At 46.6% G+C, this 16,795-nt stretch overlaps 4 protein-coding genes and 3 pseudogenes across 4 annotated transcripts in view; 1 reads left to right on the top strand and 6 right to left on the bottom strand.

Moving 5' to 3' along the window:
- LOC126029762 (pre-mRNA-splicing factor 38A-like) overlaps positions 1-16,795 on the top strand; it is a 248,947-nt pseudogene that overhangs the window by 191,157 nt on the left and 40,995 nt on the right.
- The window catches only part of LOC126031300 (transcription initiation factor TFIID subunit 6-like), a 174,270-nt gene that overhangs the window by 125,278 nt on the left and 32,197 nt on the right, over positions 1-16,795 (bottom strand).
- On the bottom strand, positions 1,156-2,466 carry LOC126031304 (protein BUD31 homolog; annotated as a pseudogene).
- Positions 4,450-6,419, bottom strand: LOC126030576 (transcription initiation factor TFIID subunit 6-like). Its single transcript, XM_049788795.1, is given in 2 exon segments — positions 4,450-5,927; positions 5,930-6,419. Coding segments are annotated over 2 exon segments (1,968 nt in total).
- On the bottom strand, positions 8,201-10,088 carry LOC126030635 (pre-mRNA-splicing factor 38A-like). The gene is given in 2 exon segments (XM_049788859.1): positions 8,201-8,553; positions 9,518-10,088. Coding segments are annotated over 2 exon segments (924 nt in total).
- On the bottom strand, positions 12,027-12,919 carry LOC126030637 (pre-mRNA-splicing factor 38A-like; annotated as a pseudogene).
- LOC126030622 (pre-mRNA-splicing factor 38A-like) lies at positions 14,892-15,814 on the bottom strand. The gene is given in 2 exon segments (XM_049788847.1): positions 14,892-15,247; positions 15,250-15,814. Coding segments are annotated over 2 exon segments (921 nt in total).

The following is a 16,795-nucleotide window of genomic DNA, read 5'->3' as shown; positions in this document are numbered from 1 at the left end:
ATCCCAATCTAGGCACTTGAACCTAGAGTTCAAAACAGCTGCAGATCCTCATAATAGCGCTTTGCATTCCTGGAACGTTCTGACCTTGAAGAGCAGATTGAAGGCTCATATTTGTTTAGAAATGGAGGTGTGAGTGTTTTAGGGAGAATCAATTCCAGTTAATTTAGGAGACCAAACTTCCTCCATGGCACTGGAGCATTCAGCAGAAAGGCTCACTTGAGTTCTTAGATAGACTGACAGCTGCCAATGACTCCCTAACAAGAACCCCAAGTCTCCTCCAGACCAGGGTGGTGTGCTTCAGGTGACTGTTAGGCAGGGACAGGGCAAGGCAGGGTGGGTCTCACGGAGTGGATTGTGAGTTCTGATGTGGGTGGTGATCAAGTTTACAATGTTGCTGGTTTAAAAAAAAAAGCCGACCAATGGAGGTGGGGACAAAAAGACATGATGCCTACCGAGTATGATATGTTTCCCCACTGGCATCCCATATGGTCCCCTGCACCCCCAAAAAAGTGTGGGCCTTGTGGGCATGTTGGCTTCTATTTTTTTTACCATGAGTTTTTGTTTTATTTTTAAAAGAAGACGATATATTGGGGGTGGAGCAGTGGTGCAAGCAGAAAGGAATCTGCCTATCACACACTAGCCTATGATGGACCTCGGTTTGATTCCCTCAGAGTCCTGTATGGTCCCCAAAGCCAGGAGCAATCTCTGAGTGCATAGCCAGGAGTAATCCCTGAGCATCACCAGGTGTGATCCCCCCCAAATAAAAGCAGGTGATATACCAGAGTGAGGAAAGCTAAATGAGGGTGTGAAGAAGGGATTGCCAGGGAGGAAGAAATTGTGCTTTTATTGGTAAAGCTCTAAATTATCCCATTATGGATTTCGTAGTCCTCCAGAGATACATGGTGGTTGAAAATTAGAAAACGATCATCTTGAACAATTGATACACAAAGGATGCCAGTCTGGGTAATGATGAGCTTCTTTTAGCAGGGTTTATCGGGCTTATTGCTACAACCACAATAAATTCTGAGATTCTGAACCCTCCCCAGTAAAAGCCTTGGCCCCTGCTCTGGGAGTAGCACTGAACACTGAGAGGTATCAGTAGAAAAGGCCAAATTCAAGTCCACGGAGATGGGGGTAGGGTTGGTGGGTTGGATCTCAAAAAGAGCAGCCCCAGCAGCCACAGTGCTTGCACTCGATGGTTTGGCCCACTTCCAGCTTGCTCTTGGGAACATGACAAATGCTATTGGTGCTGAAGTTGGTGTCATGAGTCTGGATGCAGACTCATGGTTCTCATAGCCTTGTTTCTTCCATTTGGCAATGAGATTCTTGTCCCCATAGCCTTCTTGGAGGCAGAACTGGTACATCTTTCTGCCAATGGCTTTCTTCTTGTAGAAGAGGTCAAATAAATAGCATGTTTTCTGGTGGTGGACCCAAAATATGGGCCAGAGGTACTCCACCTTCCTCTTTTCCTTGAGAGACTCTATTTCAGCTTTTCTCAGGTTCTGATCGAACTCAACCAAATTGTGTTCAATTACCCCCAAGCCATCTTGCTTTTCGGCTTCTTTTGACTTTAGACTTTTCCCCCTCGAGAAGCACCAGTCACCTTGATTTTGCAGAATACACAGAAGGAATTCCAAATGCAGGGCTGGGATTCAATTAATCCCGGAGGCACAAGTGGAGGAAACTTGATAGTCCAGCTTCCATCTCTGCCAATTCAGTCTTAAAATGGTTCAACCAAAGTTACCCCTGTGCCACAAGCACTGAGTCAGGTAGAAAAGCTGGTGCTGGCAATCCAAGTACTGGGCACTGTTTAAATCGTTCAATGTCTGCAATGGTTAAGGATTTATACACATAAATGACACCAAAGTAGATGTCTTTGTTCACTGGACAGCTTTGGTTTGGTTTTGTGTCCACATTCAACTGTGCTCTGAGGTTACTCCTGGCACTGCAGTCTGAATTTACTCCTAGGAGTTGTATAGTTGGATCATATGGGAGTTTATAAGCTCCATGTCTACAAAAGATTGCCAACTAAGGATTGATTTTGGTTGTTTGTTGGTTTTGTTGTTTGGTTTTGGTTTTGTGTGTTGGTTTTGGTTTGGTGGACATACCCAGCAGTGCTCAAGGTATTTCTGGCTCTGGACTCAGAAATTACTGCTGGCAGACTTGGGGGACCATATGGGATCTCGGGAATCAAGTCCAAGTTAGCCTCATGCAAGACAAATGTCTTAGCCACTGTAGTATAACTCTGGGCCCCATGTTTATTGTTTTTCGTTGTGCAGAAAGAATGATTCTCAAGAACAGCACAATGCCTCTTGCCATTGGTTGAAACACCCCAAATATCAAAGAGCCCTTCACACCCATGGATAACCTGATGATTGTGAAATCTGCTAGCAGAATTTGGGTGTCACCAAGCCAGAGTGCCAGTACCTGGCTGGGTGCTGGGTTCTGAGAAACAGTCTGCTTCATTGTCCCAGAGCTGCTGGAAATTCAAGGTCATTCAGACAAATGTGACATGGCCAGAGAATGCCCAGGAAATACCTCTGCACCCTGACTCCTCTCTTCTTGCCAGAAGGTGCCCAGGATTTTGTAAATGGAGGTTCCTTTCTAGCCCCTACCCCCAGCCTCACCTGCTCCCACCTGCTGTGAACACTTCCATCTCTAGGCACAGAAACATCCACTAGAAGTTCAACCTTGCTTGAGAAGCTGCTCATCCAGGAGCTCGATACTTATTTCATGCCTTTTTCGAGCCGCTCGCGCCCAACTTCCTCTTTCTTTTCATTCCCTTCCATCAAGGTGCACTGAGAACGTTCTACAACGTCCAACACAGATTTTTTTCATTCAGGCATGAACTGGGACCCTGAGGGTGGGGTCCAGGACCTGGGTTAGGGTGGAGAGTTGATGAGAGAAAATAAGTTCCTCTTCACAGGCAGTGTTAATCCAGGTGTCCCTTGGAGCCAAGTGGAAATCAAATGCACAGACATGAGGACGCCACACCCCCCTCCACCAGCTGCCTGATGCTTGCTCCTTATATCTCCACAACATTGGGGAAGAGTGGGTCCTGGGGCCATAAGATGCAACTTCCCCTACATTCCCCAACATCCCACTCCTTGCTAAGAACATACATTACTCAAGGTCTCTGGTGTGACTGCCCATGCTCCATAACCAAGCTGAGCCTCAACTTGACTTGAGAAGGCATGTGGCTGGATTGGGGTCTAATTTCTAGCTGACATCCTGGCAGCCTGGCACTCCCTTCTCAACCCTCCTGTGCTGGGGAAAATCAACTAACTCGTGGCACAAAGTTTCCTCATCTTTCCCTGAAACTCAGACAAAGGGTACCTTGGTCAAATGCAAATAGTTCTACCCAACCTTGTCAAGAGCTGCCTGAGGCCTGAGGCCTAACAGAACTGTGATAAGACTAGAGTTTTCCCAAAGACCTGGTTTTCAATAAGGAACAGGTAGGGTAGGAACCTGGGGGCCTAACAGCAGAAACAGCTAATACTAAAAAGTCAAAGGATTTTGTTAAATAATTTTAATTACGATCAAAGTGAATGACAAGTCTTTCACAGTCGTATTTAAGGTAAATAGTGACAAAGAATTTGGACCATTCCCATTACCAGTGTTGACCTCCCTCCACCTCTGTTCCCAGCATGTATCCCAGACCTCTGACCTTTGTCCCATAAACTGCTAGAGTAAAACTTCTCTTTTGTGTACAGGTTGTGGTAGATTGGGTATTTACAGGTGCTGCAAATCAATTGGGTATTGATGCTGGTGTTGTTGACTGGGATTGTTGCTTAAGTCTGATAATGTTTTTATTTCCACTCTATGTTCTTATGACTGGTTGTTCTTGGTACCATTTATTTTTCCCCTCAAGTTATGAGGGAGAACAAAATGATTCAATTTCGGTGGTTCTGTGAGAATAAGAAAAGAAAGAGAAAGAAAAAAAATGCTGGGAGGAATCCTTCTAGAGTTTATAAACATCAATTTAGAAGAATAGAAGAAAAAAAGAAAAAAAATCCAAAAAAAACCCCACAAATTAAAAACAACAACAACAACAACAAAACATACAAGCAAGGACCAAAACACACATGGATCCCTGGTGGCCTTGCAGCAGAAAGAGCTAGTATTAAAACTCAAACGTTTTAATACAGAGAAACAAGCTGTAATTGTCTAAAAGAAAGTAATTCTGGGGCCAGAGAGATAGCACAGCAGCGTTTGCCTTGCAAGCAGCTGATCCCAGGATCTAAGGTCGTTGGTTCGAATCTGGGCGTCCCATATGGTCCCCATGCTTGCCAGGAGCTATTTCTGAGCAGATAGCCAGGAGTAACCCCTGAGCACTGCTGGGTGTGGCCAAAAAAAAAAAAAAAAAAAAAGGAAGGTAATTCTGCCATCCGTCTCTTACCCTCATTTCAAGGTGCATTTGGCAGAAAGCTGAAAGCTGGACCCCAGGGCTTAAGAGCCATTGTCCTTTGGGGTCCCAAGGTGTATTGGGGGTTTCTCCCCAGCCTCTTGTTTCTTCCCACAGAGGTTGCTACCCCCCAGCGGAGACAGGTTTGAGGTGGGCCGAACTTTGCTTTTTCCAGTTGGGGGAAATGAGACCACGATGTACTTCTGGACACTGCCAGGTCCAGAGGCTAAGGTGGTTGTGGGCGCTTTGGGAGGAGTGGAGACTACCTTGACCCTGGGCTGCATGCTGGGGACTGTGGTGGTGATTCGGGACATAGTGGTGGAGCTGGAGCTAGGCACCGAGGTGCTGAGGGACAGGACCTGCTGGGTGGATGAGGCACTGTTGGAGGAGGATGACGACTTTATCAGGAACTTGGTGGGAGGAGGGGATGGCTGTGGTGGGGCAGGGGATCGTGAAGACACCAGGGTCTGCATAGGCATCAGGACAGAACCAGGCACCTTGAGCAAAGCAGGAGTGTGAGGAACAGACTGTGGGGCCTGTGAGGGGGTGAGTGTGGGCTGCGGCTGCGTGATGGTCAGTGTGGCCTTGTGGACTTGCTGGGCCTGCAGCATGGCCTGGGCCCGTGCTTTCACCACATGTGAGCAGAGGACAGCTCCCAGGGATCCGAACTCGGTGTGGTAGGTGTCCTGATTGTCAGGTGGCAGTCGCATCTTGGCTAGGACCGGGGCACAATGTTTCAGCAGCAGGTTCTGCACGTGTTCGGCACCTATGCGGTCCATGTGGCTGAGCGATGGGCAATCAAGCACGGCTTGGATCCGCTCACCCTCCTGCTGTAGCCGTGGCAGGATCAGGGACTTGATGACATCATGTCCCAGCTCAGCCAAGCCTGCAATGGAGCCATAGCGCGTGGTCCAGGGGTTCTTCTCATCCATGCAACTCTCGGCGAAGATCTTGGTGATGCGGGCCTGGATATTGTTGGTGGTTGTGCTGAAGTGCTTGCAGATCTGGGCCACCAGGCGGGCAGCAAAATCACGCAGTGCCCAGTGGTTGTCCACATCTGGCCGCAGACACAGCTGTTTGCTAACGGTGCATGTCAACACAGCTGGGAGTAGCTCGTGCGCATATTTCTCCAGGTACAGTGTTGGGTTGTCCATGAGCGCCTTGACCATGCGCATCAGGTAGATGAGCAGGGCTAGGTTGTTGTGCACCACGTTCACACGGACCCCCTCCGAGATGAAGGTGCTGAACCAGGGCAGCATCTGGGATAGCCCAGGGTCTGTGGCGATGCTCTGGAGAGCTTGCACTCTCTTGGCTTCACAGGAGCCTACACAGGCCTCAGTGATTGCCCTGTAGTAGAGTTGCTGCTCCACTGATAGTTCATGGATACTGCGGGGCTTGAGCCGAAAGGGGGTGCCATCCAGAAAGGCCAGCACCTTCTGTTTCTTCCCCTTGCTAGCAGCCAGGGCAACCCCTTTTCCTTTCAGGAAGCCATCATCCTCCTGGCCCGGCTTGGCTGTGTTCAAGGTTGCATGGCCTTGACCTTCTGCTGCTCCTTAGGAGCTGGAGGTGGGTTCTCGGGAATGGCGGGCTGACAGCCTTCAATGATCAACCAGTGCGCCTTGAGGCAGACGTCCAGGGGCACTCTGTGCAGAGGGGTGTTGATAATGTCACTCAGATCCACCTCCTTGTCCTCATAGAAGTAGAGCTCCTGGCCCCCACCAGAGGCGGAGTGGAAGGGAATGAACTCCTGGGCCTGGAATCCATACAGGGGCTCCACATTCTTCAACTTGAAGGCGTAGTCCATGTCGCCAGTGGTCAGCTTCCTCCGCTTCCCCATCTGCATGAACTTCAGGGCCTCCTGGGCGATCTCTTTGATGTGGTAGCTGACCTCCTCTGTCAGCAGCTGGCATGCATTCTCTGGGATCTGGTTGATGCCCATGGACTCCGCCACCACCTTCATGGACTCAGATGGCAGCACCGTGTTACTGAGCTTTAGCCTTTTCGCCTCAGCCATTCTGTACATCCTTCTGCTGGCCCTGCAAGGTGCTGTGAAGTGATGGAGATCCGCTTCCAATGTGCCTCTGAGTTCGCCCTTGGCACCCTGAGGCCCACAATGAGATTCTTCAGCTCCTTTCTTAAACACCAGCGCTGGGTTTCCAGTCACCTAGATCCTGCAGAAAACAGATGGAAGCCCAAGAGCAGAGCTGGGATTAAATAGGTCCCTGGAGCAGGAAGTGGGAGTTCTTTGAGGATTTCCCCCACCCACCCACTCCTGAGCCCAGCCTCCAAGGGGGAGGAGTCAGGAAGTAGCCCCAGGGCACAGCATGATGTGACTCCCAACAATGGCAAAGGCTGGAGATGTTGATAATTTTAACATGAAATGTTTGTAAGTAGAGTAAGAGACCATAGCTTCTGAATTTATTTGATTTTGGTCAATGATTGATGTTTTTCTCTTCAAATGGGACGTACATATATTGAACGGAGAATCGAGAGTTTAACAAATTGCATATATATGAATATGTATATGTACAGAAATATATTATTATGGAACCTGTAATAAAATTCTGCACCTCTCATGAAATTTATGGTGTGGTATAATTTATGTGATATGAATTGCTGGTGTCCAGTATGCCTTCTACCTATGAACACATAAACTGAGGCCAGGAGAATGAGTAAACTCTACTTTCGGTATGATTGTACGATTAGACATGTTTACATGCTTTTGTAGTTGCTGCAATACTATATACCAGTCTTAGCATTACTTTCTGCCAAGGATATTAATAGGTGTATCACAAAGAGCTTTATGAATATGGTCTGGTAAACAGACTTGAAAGGAACTCAGGTTGAAAGAAAAAAGCAGGTCCAGTAATAAGTGGAATTGACACAAGTACTTTGCTTACTTCAGGGAGACTGTAAAATCACAGTGGTCTAGGAAATAAGTGATCAGCTGTAAAATCACCCAAACACTGTAGCTGCAATCCCTGGTGAAGGAGTCTGAATCGGGTCACACAAGAAATAATCCAGGCCAGACTGACTGTGAAACACATGTAGTCTTAGCTACCTTTTCCAAGGCCCCTTCCAGGAATGGACGGGGTCTTGCAGGTAAGGTCAAGTTACATAGAAAGAATGGGGGGATGAGGCTTCAATAATAATGAAGTACAATACTACTTGAAGCAAGGAACACCCTACAACTACCTCTTAAGCACCTGTAGAGTTACCACACACACACACACACACACACTCACACACACACACACTCACACACACACACATATACTGGAGACATTTCTTGCTGAATTTTTTACTGTCTTATTCCCCCAATGCCGCTGAGACTCCCCACACCCCCCACCCCCCACCCCCGAGACTGCCAGTACAATTTCTGAGCATAGAGTCAGGAGTAACCCCTGAGAGTGTCTGGGTGTGACTCAAAAACCAAAATAAATAAACAAATACAAACTCAAAAACAAACAAAAAATACATGAGCACCAAGGACCAGAGGGATACAGCGTCATATTTCTTTGCATGAAGCAAGCCAGGGATCAATTCCTGGCATCACATTGGTCCCCTAATCTCAGCCAGGAGTGATCCCTGAGTGCAGAGCTATTAATAAACTGTGATCATTGCTGGGTGGTGTCTAAGAATCCACAAAATAATAACCTCAACACCTCTGTCACTTCAAGAAAACAAGTGAAAAACTTGGTAAAATATGTAGCTGCAGGAAGAGTTCTTAGTTCTTCCATATAGAACAATGCCTTAACTTCATAAGTCATTTGGACTCAAACCAAAATGAATCCATTATTCATTCCATCTTCCACGCTTCTTGTGGCTTTTCTTGGATCTTTCAGGAGCCTTTGAGTGGTTTCTATGTCTGTGAATACAATGATGACCTAAGAACATGGAGAGAGGCCTAAGACATCTCTGTCGGGAGCTGCTAGGGTGATGCCTTGGATTCTGGCTGCCACGTCTTGTTTGTTGAGGGGAGGGACTCCTCTTGGGAGAGAGACTCCATCTAGGAGGTGATCTGCTCCGCCTTTTGTAGCACAGTGTGGGACAATGCGTGGGCTGGCCTAAGTCTTGGGAGCTTCTCTGGCAGTGATCAGGTGATCGAGCTCTTTCCAACTTCTCATGTTCTTCCTCTTCACTGGACTCTAATCATCCATGTCTTCAAGAGCACTAACCCGAGGCTCCAACTGCTCAGCATCTTCTAGTACAGAACGTTTCTGGAGATGTGGAAGAAGGACATCACAAACCCTCTCACTGTGCAACAACTCGTCAATAAACTCATCGACATGCATCAGTTCCAAATCCCCGTTACGGTTCTGCCTCTTGATTTTTCTGTAGTCATTGTACAGAGGCTCCAAGTACTTGTAACAATCCAGGGCAGTGCCTGTCAGCCTGAGGTAAAGTGCACCCAACAGGCGGACATACTTGAAGTCTTCATTTTGGATCAACTTTACATTCCCAGAAAGATGTGATATTTCCCTTCCCCTCAATGCTTGTTGACTTCCTCTAAAGTCTTCTTTGGAGATGTGTCCATTCAGACCTACCCTTGGAGCAATTTCTGAGTGCAGAGCCAGGAGTAGCCCTTGAGCTCCATCAGGTGTAACTCCCAAACAAATAATAATAATAATAATAATTGTAGAATTAAATAATTACTATGTAATTAAATAATAATTAATGATGGTTGCCGGATGGAGAAGGATGGAGGACTTTATTCTTAGGCCATGGCCACGTGGCTTCATCCCCCATCAACCGACGGTCTGGGGTCCAGGAAAGCAACCAGTATTGAACTCACTCACAGGCAGGCTTCAGGAAACATCCACCACATGTGTGGCCTATAACATAACCTTTTAAGCATTCAGCCATTCTTAGCTTGCCCTGCATATTAACTCCTGTCAGCCATCTTCCCTTTGACCTCCAAAAAGGCACTAATCCCCTCTGGTCAAAGCCTTATCTACCTTTTCCAAGACCCCTTCCAGGAATGGGCGGGGTCCTGCAGTAAGGTCAAGTTACCTAAACAGAATGGGGGAATGAGGCTTCAATAATAATGAAGAACAGTGATCAGGTGATCGAGCTCTTTCACACTTCTCGTGTTCTTCTTCCTCACTGGACTCTAATCATCCATGTCTTCAAGAGCACTAACCCGAGGCTCCAACTGCTCAGCTTCTTCTAGTAAAGAACGTTTCTGGAGATGTGGCAGAAGGACATCACAAACCCTCTCACTGTGGAGCAACTCGTCAATAAACTCGTCCACATGCATCAGTTCCAACTCCCCATTAGGGTTCTGCCTCTTGATTTTTCTGTAGTCATTGTACAGAGGCTCCAAGTACTTGTAACAATCCAGGGCAGTGCCTGTCAGCCTGAGGTAAAGTGCACCCAACAGGCGGACATACTTGAAGTCTTCATTTTGGATCAACTCCACAATGATTTCCTTCTCAGGTTGGAGTTGTAGCATCTTCAGAGTCAAGCAAAGGAAAGGAGCTGGTTTGATGTGGCCACCAGACATGCCACCCACAAACCTTAACTCCGTGGCTTTATCAACTACCTGTTCAGCTGTGAGCCCAAAGCACTCTTCTTTCCAGTACCTGGACTCATAGATTCGCATTCGAATGATCTTCTCCAGCAGATACTGAGGGTTGGTGCCATGAATGCTGCGAGCATCCTTCATGGTGTGGTTTGCCATTTTAGGATGTCTTTAGTCCTCTCAATACTTCCACTTGAAGGTGTGCAGCCAAGCCTCAGGCTCCAAAACGGAGATCAGGTTAGAACCAGGTCTGGAAGCAAACGTTGAGGCAGGAAATAATCCACACAGTGAAAATGGATCAGAGGTTAAGCAAATTTAGCACTCAACTCAGGAATTCAACCATCCAAGCTTTCTGCTCCTAAGAAGAAAGGCAGCTCAGTGGAGGAAGGCTGAAGAGTAGACTCTGCCTTCTTCAGACCCCTGCTTTTATTGGCAAACAGGCCCCACCCTAGGGTGTCACCAGAATTCCAAGTAGGGGATAGTCCAATCGTCCCATCTCCAGGTCACACCCTGGGGCGGAGCATGTATATTGACGAGGCTGAGACAAGTAACCCAACACTGGTTCCAGTCTCTGGGAACTAGGGTGGAGCATGAATATTGACTAGGGTGAGACCAGTAAACCAACAAGTGGGGACCATTCCCAGAAAGATGTGATATTTCCCTTCCCCTCAATGCTTGTTGACTTCCTGTAAAGTCCTCTTTGGAGATGTGTCCATTCAGACCTACCCAATTAAAGTAAAGCATTTATGACCTCTACATGTCACTGGTAACTAGTTCTGAAATGAGAGGAAGAACAAAATTGTAGACTGGGTCAAGATAGGATTGTAGGTTGGGGTGTAGAACTCTAATTAAAGGCGGTAAAAGGTGCCAGATAAATAGCACAGAGGTAAGGCTTTTGCGTTGCATGTGGTCAACCGCTGACTCTAGTTTAATTCCAGTATCCCATAGAGTTTCCTGACCTTGGAGCAATTTCTGAGTGCAGAGCCAGGAGTAGCTCTTGAGCTCCATCAGGTGTAACCCCCAAACAAATAATAATAATAATAATAATTTTAGAATTAAATAATTACTATGTAATTAAATAATAATTAATGATGGTTGCCAGATGGAGAAGGATGGAGGACTTTATTCTTAGGCCATGGCCACGTGGCTTCATCCCCCATCAACCGGCGGTCTGAGGTCCAGGAAAGCAACCAGTATTGAACTCACTCACAGGCAGGCTTCAGGAAACATCCACCACATGTGTGGCCTATAACATAACCTTTTAAGCATTCAGCCATTCTTAGCTTGCCCTGCATATTAACTCTTGTCAGCCATCTTCCCTTTGACCTCCAAAAAGGCACTAATCCCCTCTGGTCAAAGCCTTATCTACCTTTTCCAAGACCCCTTCCAGGAATGGGCGGGGTCTTGCAGTAAGGTCAAGTTACCTAAACAGAATGGGGGAATGAGGCTTCAATAATAATGAAGAACAGTATTACTTGAAGCAAGGAACACCCTAAAACTACCTCTTAAGCACCTGTAGAGTTACCACGCACATACACACACACACACACACACACACACACACACACACAAACACACACACATATACTGGACACCTTTCTTGCTGAATTTTTTACTGTCTTATTCCCCCAATGGTGATGAGTTTCTCCTCACCACCCCACCCCCAACACTGCCAGTACAATTTCTGAGCATAGAGTCAGGAGTAACCCCTGAGAGTGTCTTTGTGTGACTCAAAAACCAAAATAAATAAACAAATAAAAAACCAAAAACAAACAAAAAATACATGAGCACCAAGTACTAAAGGGATACAGGGTCATCTTTCTTTGCATGAAGCAAGCCTGGGTTCAATTCCTGGCATCACATTGGTCCCCTAATCTCAGCCAGGAGTGAGCCCTGTGCAGAGCTATTAATAAACTGTGATCTTTGCTGGGTGGTGTCTAAAAATCCACAAAATAATAACCTCAACACCTCTATCACTTCAAGAAAACAAGTGAAAAACTTGGAAAAACTGTAGCTGCAGGAATAGTTCTTAGTTCTTCCATATAGAACAATGCCTTAACTTCATAAGTCATTTGGACTCAAACCAAAATAAATCCATTATTCATTCCATCTTCCGCTCTTCTTGTGGCTTTTCTTGGATCTTTCAGGAGCCTTTGAGTGGTTTCTATGTCTGTGAATACAATGATGACCTGGGGACATGGAGAGAGGTCAAAGACATCTCTGTCGGGATCTGCTAAGGTGATGCCTTGGATTCTTGCTGCCATGTCTTGTTCGTTGATGGGAGGGAGTCCTCTTGGAAGAGAGAAGTTAGCACAGTGTGGGAGAATGCCTGGGCTGGCCTAAGTCTTGGGAGCTTCTCTGGCAGTGATCAGGTGATCGAGCTCTTTCCAACTTCTCATGTTCTTCTTCCTCACTGGACTCTAATCATCCATGTCTTCAAGAGCACTAATCCGAGGCTCCAAATGCTCAGCTTCTTCTAGTAAAGAACGTTTCTGGAGATGTGGCAGAAGGACATCACAAACCCTCTCACTGTGCAACAACTCCTCAATAAACTCATCGACATGCATCAGTTCCAACTCCCCATTACGGTTCTGCCTCTTGATTTTTCTGTAGTCATTGTACAGAGGCTCCAAGTACTTGTAACAATCCAGGGCGGTGCCTGTCAGCCTGAGGTAAAGTGCACCCAACAGGCGGACATACTTGAAGTCTTCATTTTGGATCAACTCCACAATGATTTCCTTCTCGGGTTGGAGATGTAGCATCTTCAGAGTCAAGCAAAGGAAAGGAGCTGGTTTCATGTGGCCACCAGACATGCCACCCACAAACCTTAACTCCGTGGCTTTATCAACTACCTGTTGAGCTGTCAGCCCAAAGCACTCTTCTTTCCAGTACCTGGACTCATAGATTCGCATTCGAATGATCTTCTCCACCAGGTACTGAGGCTTGGTGCCATGAATGCTGCGAGCATCCTTCATGGTGTGGTTTGCCATTTTAGGATGTCTTTCGTCCTCTCAATACTTCAAACTTGAATGTGTGCAGCCAAGCCTCAGGCTCCAAAACGCAGATCAGGTTAGACCCAGGTCTGGAAGCAAATGTTGAGGCAGGAAATAATCCACACAGTGAAAATGGACAAGAGGTTAAGCAAATTTAGCACTCAACTCAGGAATTCAACCATCCAAGCTTTCTGCTCCTAAGAAGGAAGGCAGCTCATTGGAGGAAGGCTGAAGAATAGACCCTGCCCTCTTCAGACCCCTGCTTTTATTGGCAAACAGGCCCCGCCCTAAGGTTCCCCAGAATTCCAAGTAGGGGATAGTCCAATCATCCCATCTCCAGGTCACACCCTGGGGCCGAGCATGAATATTGACGAGGCTGAGACAAGTAACCCGACACTGGGTCCAGTCTCTGGGAACTAGGCTGGAGCATGAATATTGAATAGGGTGAGACCAGTAAACCCACAAGTGGGGACCATTCCCAGAAAGTTGTGAGATTTCCCTTCACCTTAATGCTTGTTGACTTCCTGGAAAGTCCTCTTTGGAGATGTGTCCCTTCAGACCTACCCAATTAAAGTAAAGCATTTGTGACCTCTACTGGTCACTGGTAACTAGTTCTGAAATGAGAGGAAGAACAAATTGTTGACTGGCCCATGATAGGATTGTAGGTTGGGGTGTAGAACTCTAATTAAAGGCAGTACAAGGTGCCAGAGGAATAGCACAGCGGTAAGGCTTTTGCTTTGCATGTGGTCAACCCCTGACTCTAGTTTTGATTCCAGTATCCCATATAGTTCCCTGAGCTTGGAGCAATTTCTGAGTGCAGAGCCAGGAGTAGCCCTTGAGCTCCACCAGGTGTAACCCCGAAACAAAAAATAATAATAATAATAATTGTAGAATTAAATAATGACTATCTAATTAAAGAATAATTAACGATGGTTGCTGGATGGAGAAGGATGGAGGCCTTTATTCTTAGGCCATGGCCACGTGGCCTCATCCCCCATCAACTGGCGGGTGTGGGGTCCAGGAAAGCGACGAGTATTGACCTCACTCACGGGCAGGCTTCAGGAAACATCCACCACATGTGTGGCCTATATCATAACCTTTTAAGCATTCAGCCATTCTTAGCTAGCCCTGCCTCTTAACTCCTGTCAGCCATCTTCCCTTTGACCTCCATGCTGGCAAAAGACCAAAAAGGCCCTAATCCCCTCTGGTCAAAGCCTTATCTACCTTTTCCAAGACCCCTTCCAGGAATGGGCGGGGTCTTGCAGGTAAGGTCAAGTTACCTAGGAAGAATGGGGGGGATGAGGCTTCAATAATAATGAAGTACAATACTACTTGAAGCAAGGAACACCCTACAACTACCTCTTAAGCACCTGTAGAGTTACCACACACACACACACACACACACACACACACAGACACACACACACACAGACACACACACACACATATACTGGAGACCTTTCTTGCTGAATTTGTTTACTGTCTCATTCCCCCAATGGCGCTGAGTTTGGTCCACCACACCATCCCCCCAGACTGCCAGTACAATTTCTGAGCATAGAGTCAGGAGTAACCCCTGAGAGTGTCTGGGTGTGACTCAAAAACCAAAATAAATGAATAAATGAATAAAAAATAAAAAACAAACAAAAAATACATGAGCACCAAGGACCAGAGGGATACAGGGTCATCCTTCTTTGCATGAAGCAAGCCTGGGTTCAATCCCTGGCATCACATTGGTCCCCTAATCTCAGCCAGGAGTGCTCCCTGAGTGCAGAGCTATTAATAAACTGTGATCATTGCTGGGTGGTGTCTAATAAATCCACAAAATAATAACCTCAACACCTCTGCCACTTCAAGAATACAAGTGAAAAACTTGGTAAAAAATGTAGCTGCAGGAATAGTTCTTAGTTCTTCCATCTAGAACAATGCCTTAACTTCATAAGTCATTTGGACTCAAACCAAAATGAATCCATTATTCATTCCATCTTCCACTCTTCTTGTGGCTTTTCTTGGATCTTTCAGGAGCCTTTGAGTGGTTTCGATGTCTGTGGATACAATGATGACCTGGGGACATGGAGAGAGGTCTAAGACATCTCTGTCGGGATCTGCTAGGGTGATGCCTTGGATTCTGGCTGCCACGTCTTGTTTGTTGAGGGGAGGGACTCCTCTTGGGAGAGAGACTCCATCTAGGAGGTGATCTGCTCCGACTTTTATAGCACAGTGTGGGAGAATGCCTGGGCTGGCCTAAGTCTTGGGAGCTTCTCTGGCAGTGATCAGGTGATCGAGCTCTTTCCAACTTCTCATGTTCTTCCTCTTCACTGGACTCTAATCATCCATGTCTTCAAGAGCACTAACCCGAGGCTCCAACTGCTCAGCTTCTTCTAGTAAAGAACGTTTCTGGAGATGTGGCAGAAGGACATCACAAACCCTCTCACTGTGGAGCAACTCGTCAATAAACTCGTCCACATGCATCAGTTCCAACTCCCCATTAGGGTTCTGCCTCTTGATTTTTCTGTAGTCATTGTACAGAGGCTCCAAGTACTTGTAACAATCCAGGGCAGTGCCTGTCAGCCTGAGGTAAAGTGCACCCAACAGGCGGACATACTTGAAGTCTTCATTTTGGATCAACTCCACAATGATTTCCTTCTCAGGTTGGAGTTGTAGCATCTTCAGAGTCAAGCAAAGGAAAGGAGCTGGTTTGATGTGGCCACCAGACATGCCACCCACAAACCTTAACTCCGTGGCTTTATCAACTACCTGTTCAGCTGTCAGCCCAAAGCACTCTTCTTTCCAGTACCTGGACTCATAGATTCGCATTCGAATGATCTTCTCCACCAGGTACTGAGGGTTGGTGCCATGAATGCTGCGAGCATCCTTCATGGTGTGGTTTGCCATTTTAGGATGTCTTTCGTCCTCTCAATACTTCAAACTTGAATGTGTGCAGCCAAGCCTCAGGCTCCAAAACGCAGATCAGGTTAGACCCAGGTCTGGAAGCAAACGTTGAGGCAGGAAATAATCCACACAGTGAAAATGGACAAGAGGTTAAGCAAATTTAGCACTCAACTCAGGAATTCAACCATCCAAGCTTTCTGCTCCTAAGAAGGAAGGCAGCTCATTGGAGGAAGGCTGAAGAATAGACCCTGCCCTCTTCAGACCCCTGCTTTTATTGGCAAACAGGCCCCGCCCTAAGGTTCCCCAGAATTCCAAGTAGGGGATAGTCCAATCATCCCATCTCCAGGTCACACCCTGGGGCCGAGCATGAATATTGACGAGGCTGAGACAAGTAACCCGACACTGGGTCCAGTCTCTGGGAACTAGGCTGGAGCATGTATATTGAATAGGGTGAGACCAGTAAACCCACAAGTGGGGACCATTCCCAGAAAGTTGTGAGATTTCCCTTCACCTTAATGCTTGTTGACTTCCTGGAAAGTCCTCTTTGGAGATGTGTCCCTTCAGACCTACCCAATTAAAGTAAAGCATTTGTGACCTCTACTGGTCACTGGTAACTAGTTCTGAAATGAGAGGAAGAACAAATTGTTGACTGGCCCATGATAGGATTGTAGGTTGGGGTGTAGAACTCTAATTAAAGGCAGTACAAGGTGCCAGAGGAATAGCACAGCGGTAAGGCTTTTGCTTTGCATGTGGTCAACCCCTGACTCTAGTTTTGATTCCAGTATCCCATATAGTTCCCTGAGCTTGGAGCAATTTCTGAGTGCAGAGCCAGGAGTAGCCCTTGAGCTCCACCAGGTGTAACCCCGAAACAAAAAATAATAATAATAATAATTGTAGAATTAAATAATGACTATCTAATTAAAGAATAATTAACGATGGTTGCTGGATGGAGAAGGATGGAGGCCTTTATTCTTAGGCCATGGC

This window comes from Suncus etruscus, chromosome 15 (genome assembly GCF_024139225.1).
Source record: "Suncus etruscus isolate mSunEtr1 chromosome 15, mSunEtr1.pri.cur, whole genome shotgun sequence".
Classification (NCBI taxonomy): domain Eukaryota; kingdom Metazoa; phylum Chordata; class Mammalia; order Eulipotyphla; family Soricidae; genus Suncus; species Suncus etruscus.
Note: the sequence above shows the minus strand (reverse complement) of the source record. Positions and strands in the feature narration are given on the sequence as shown.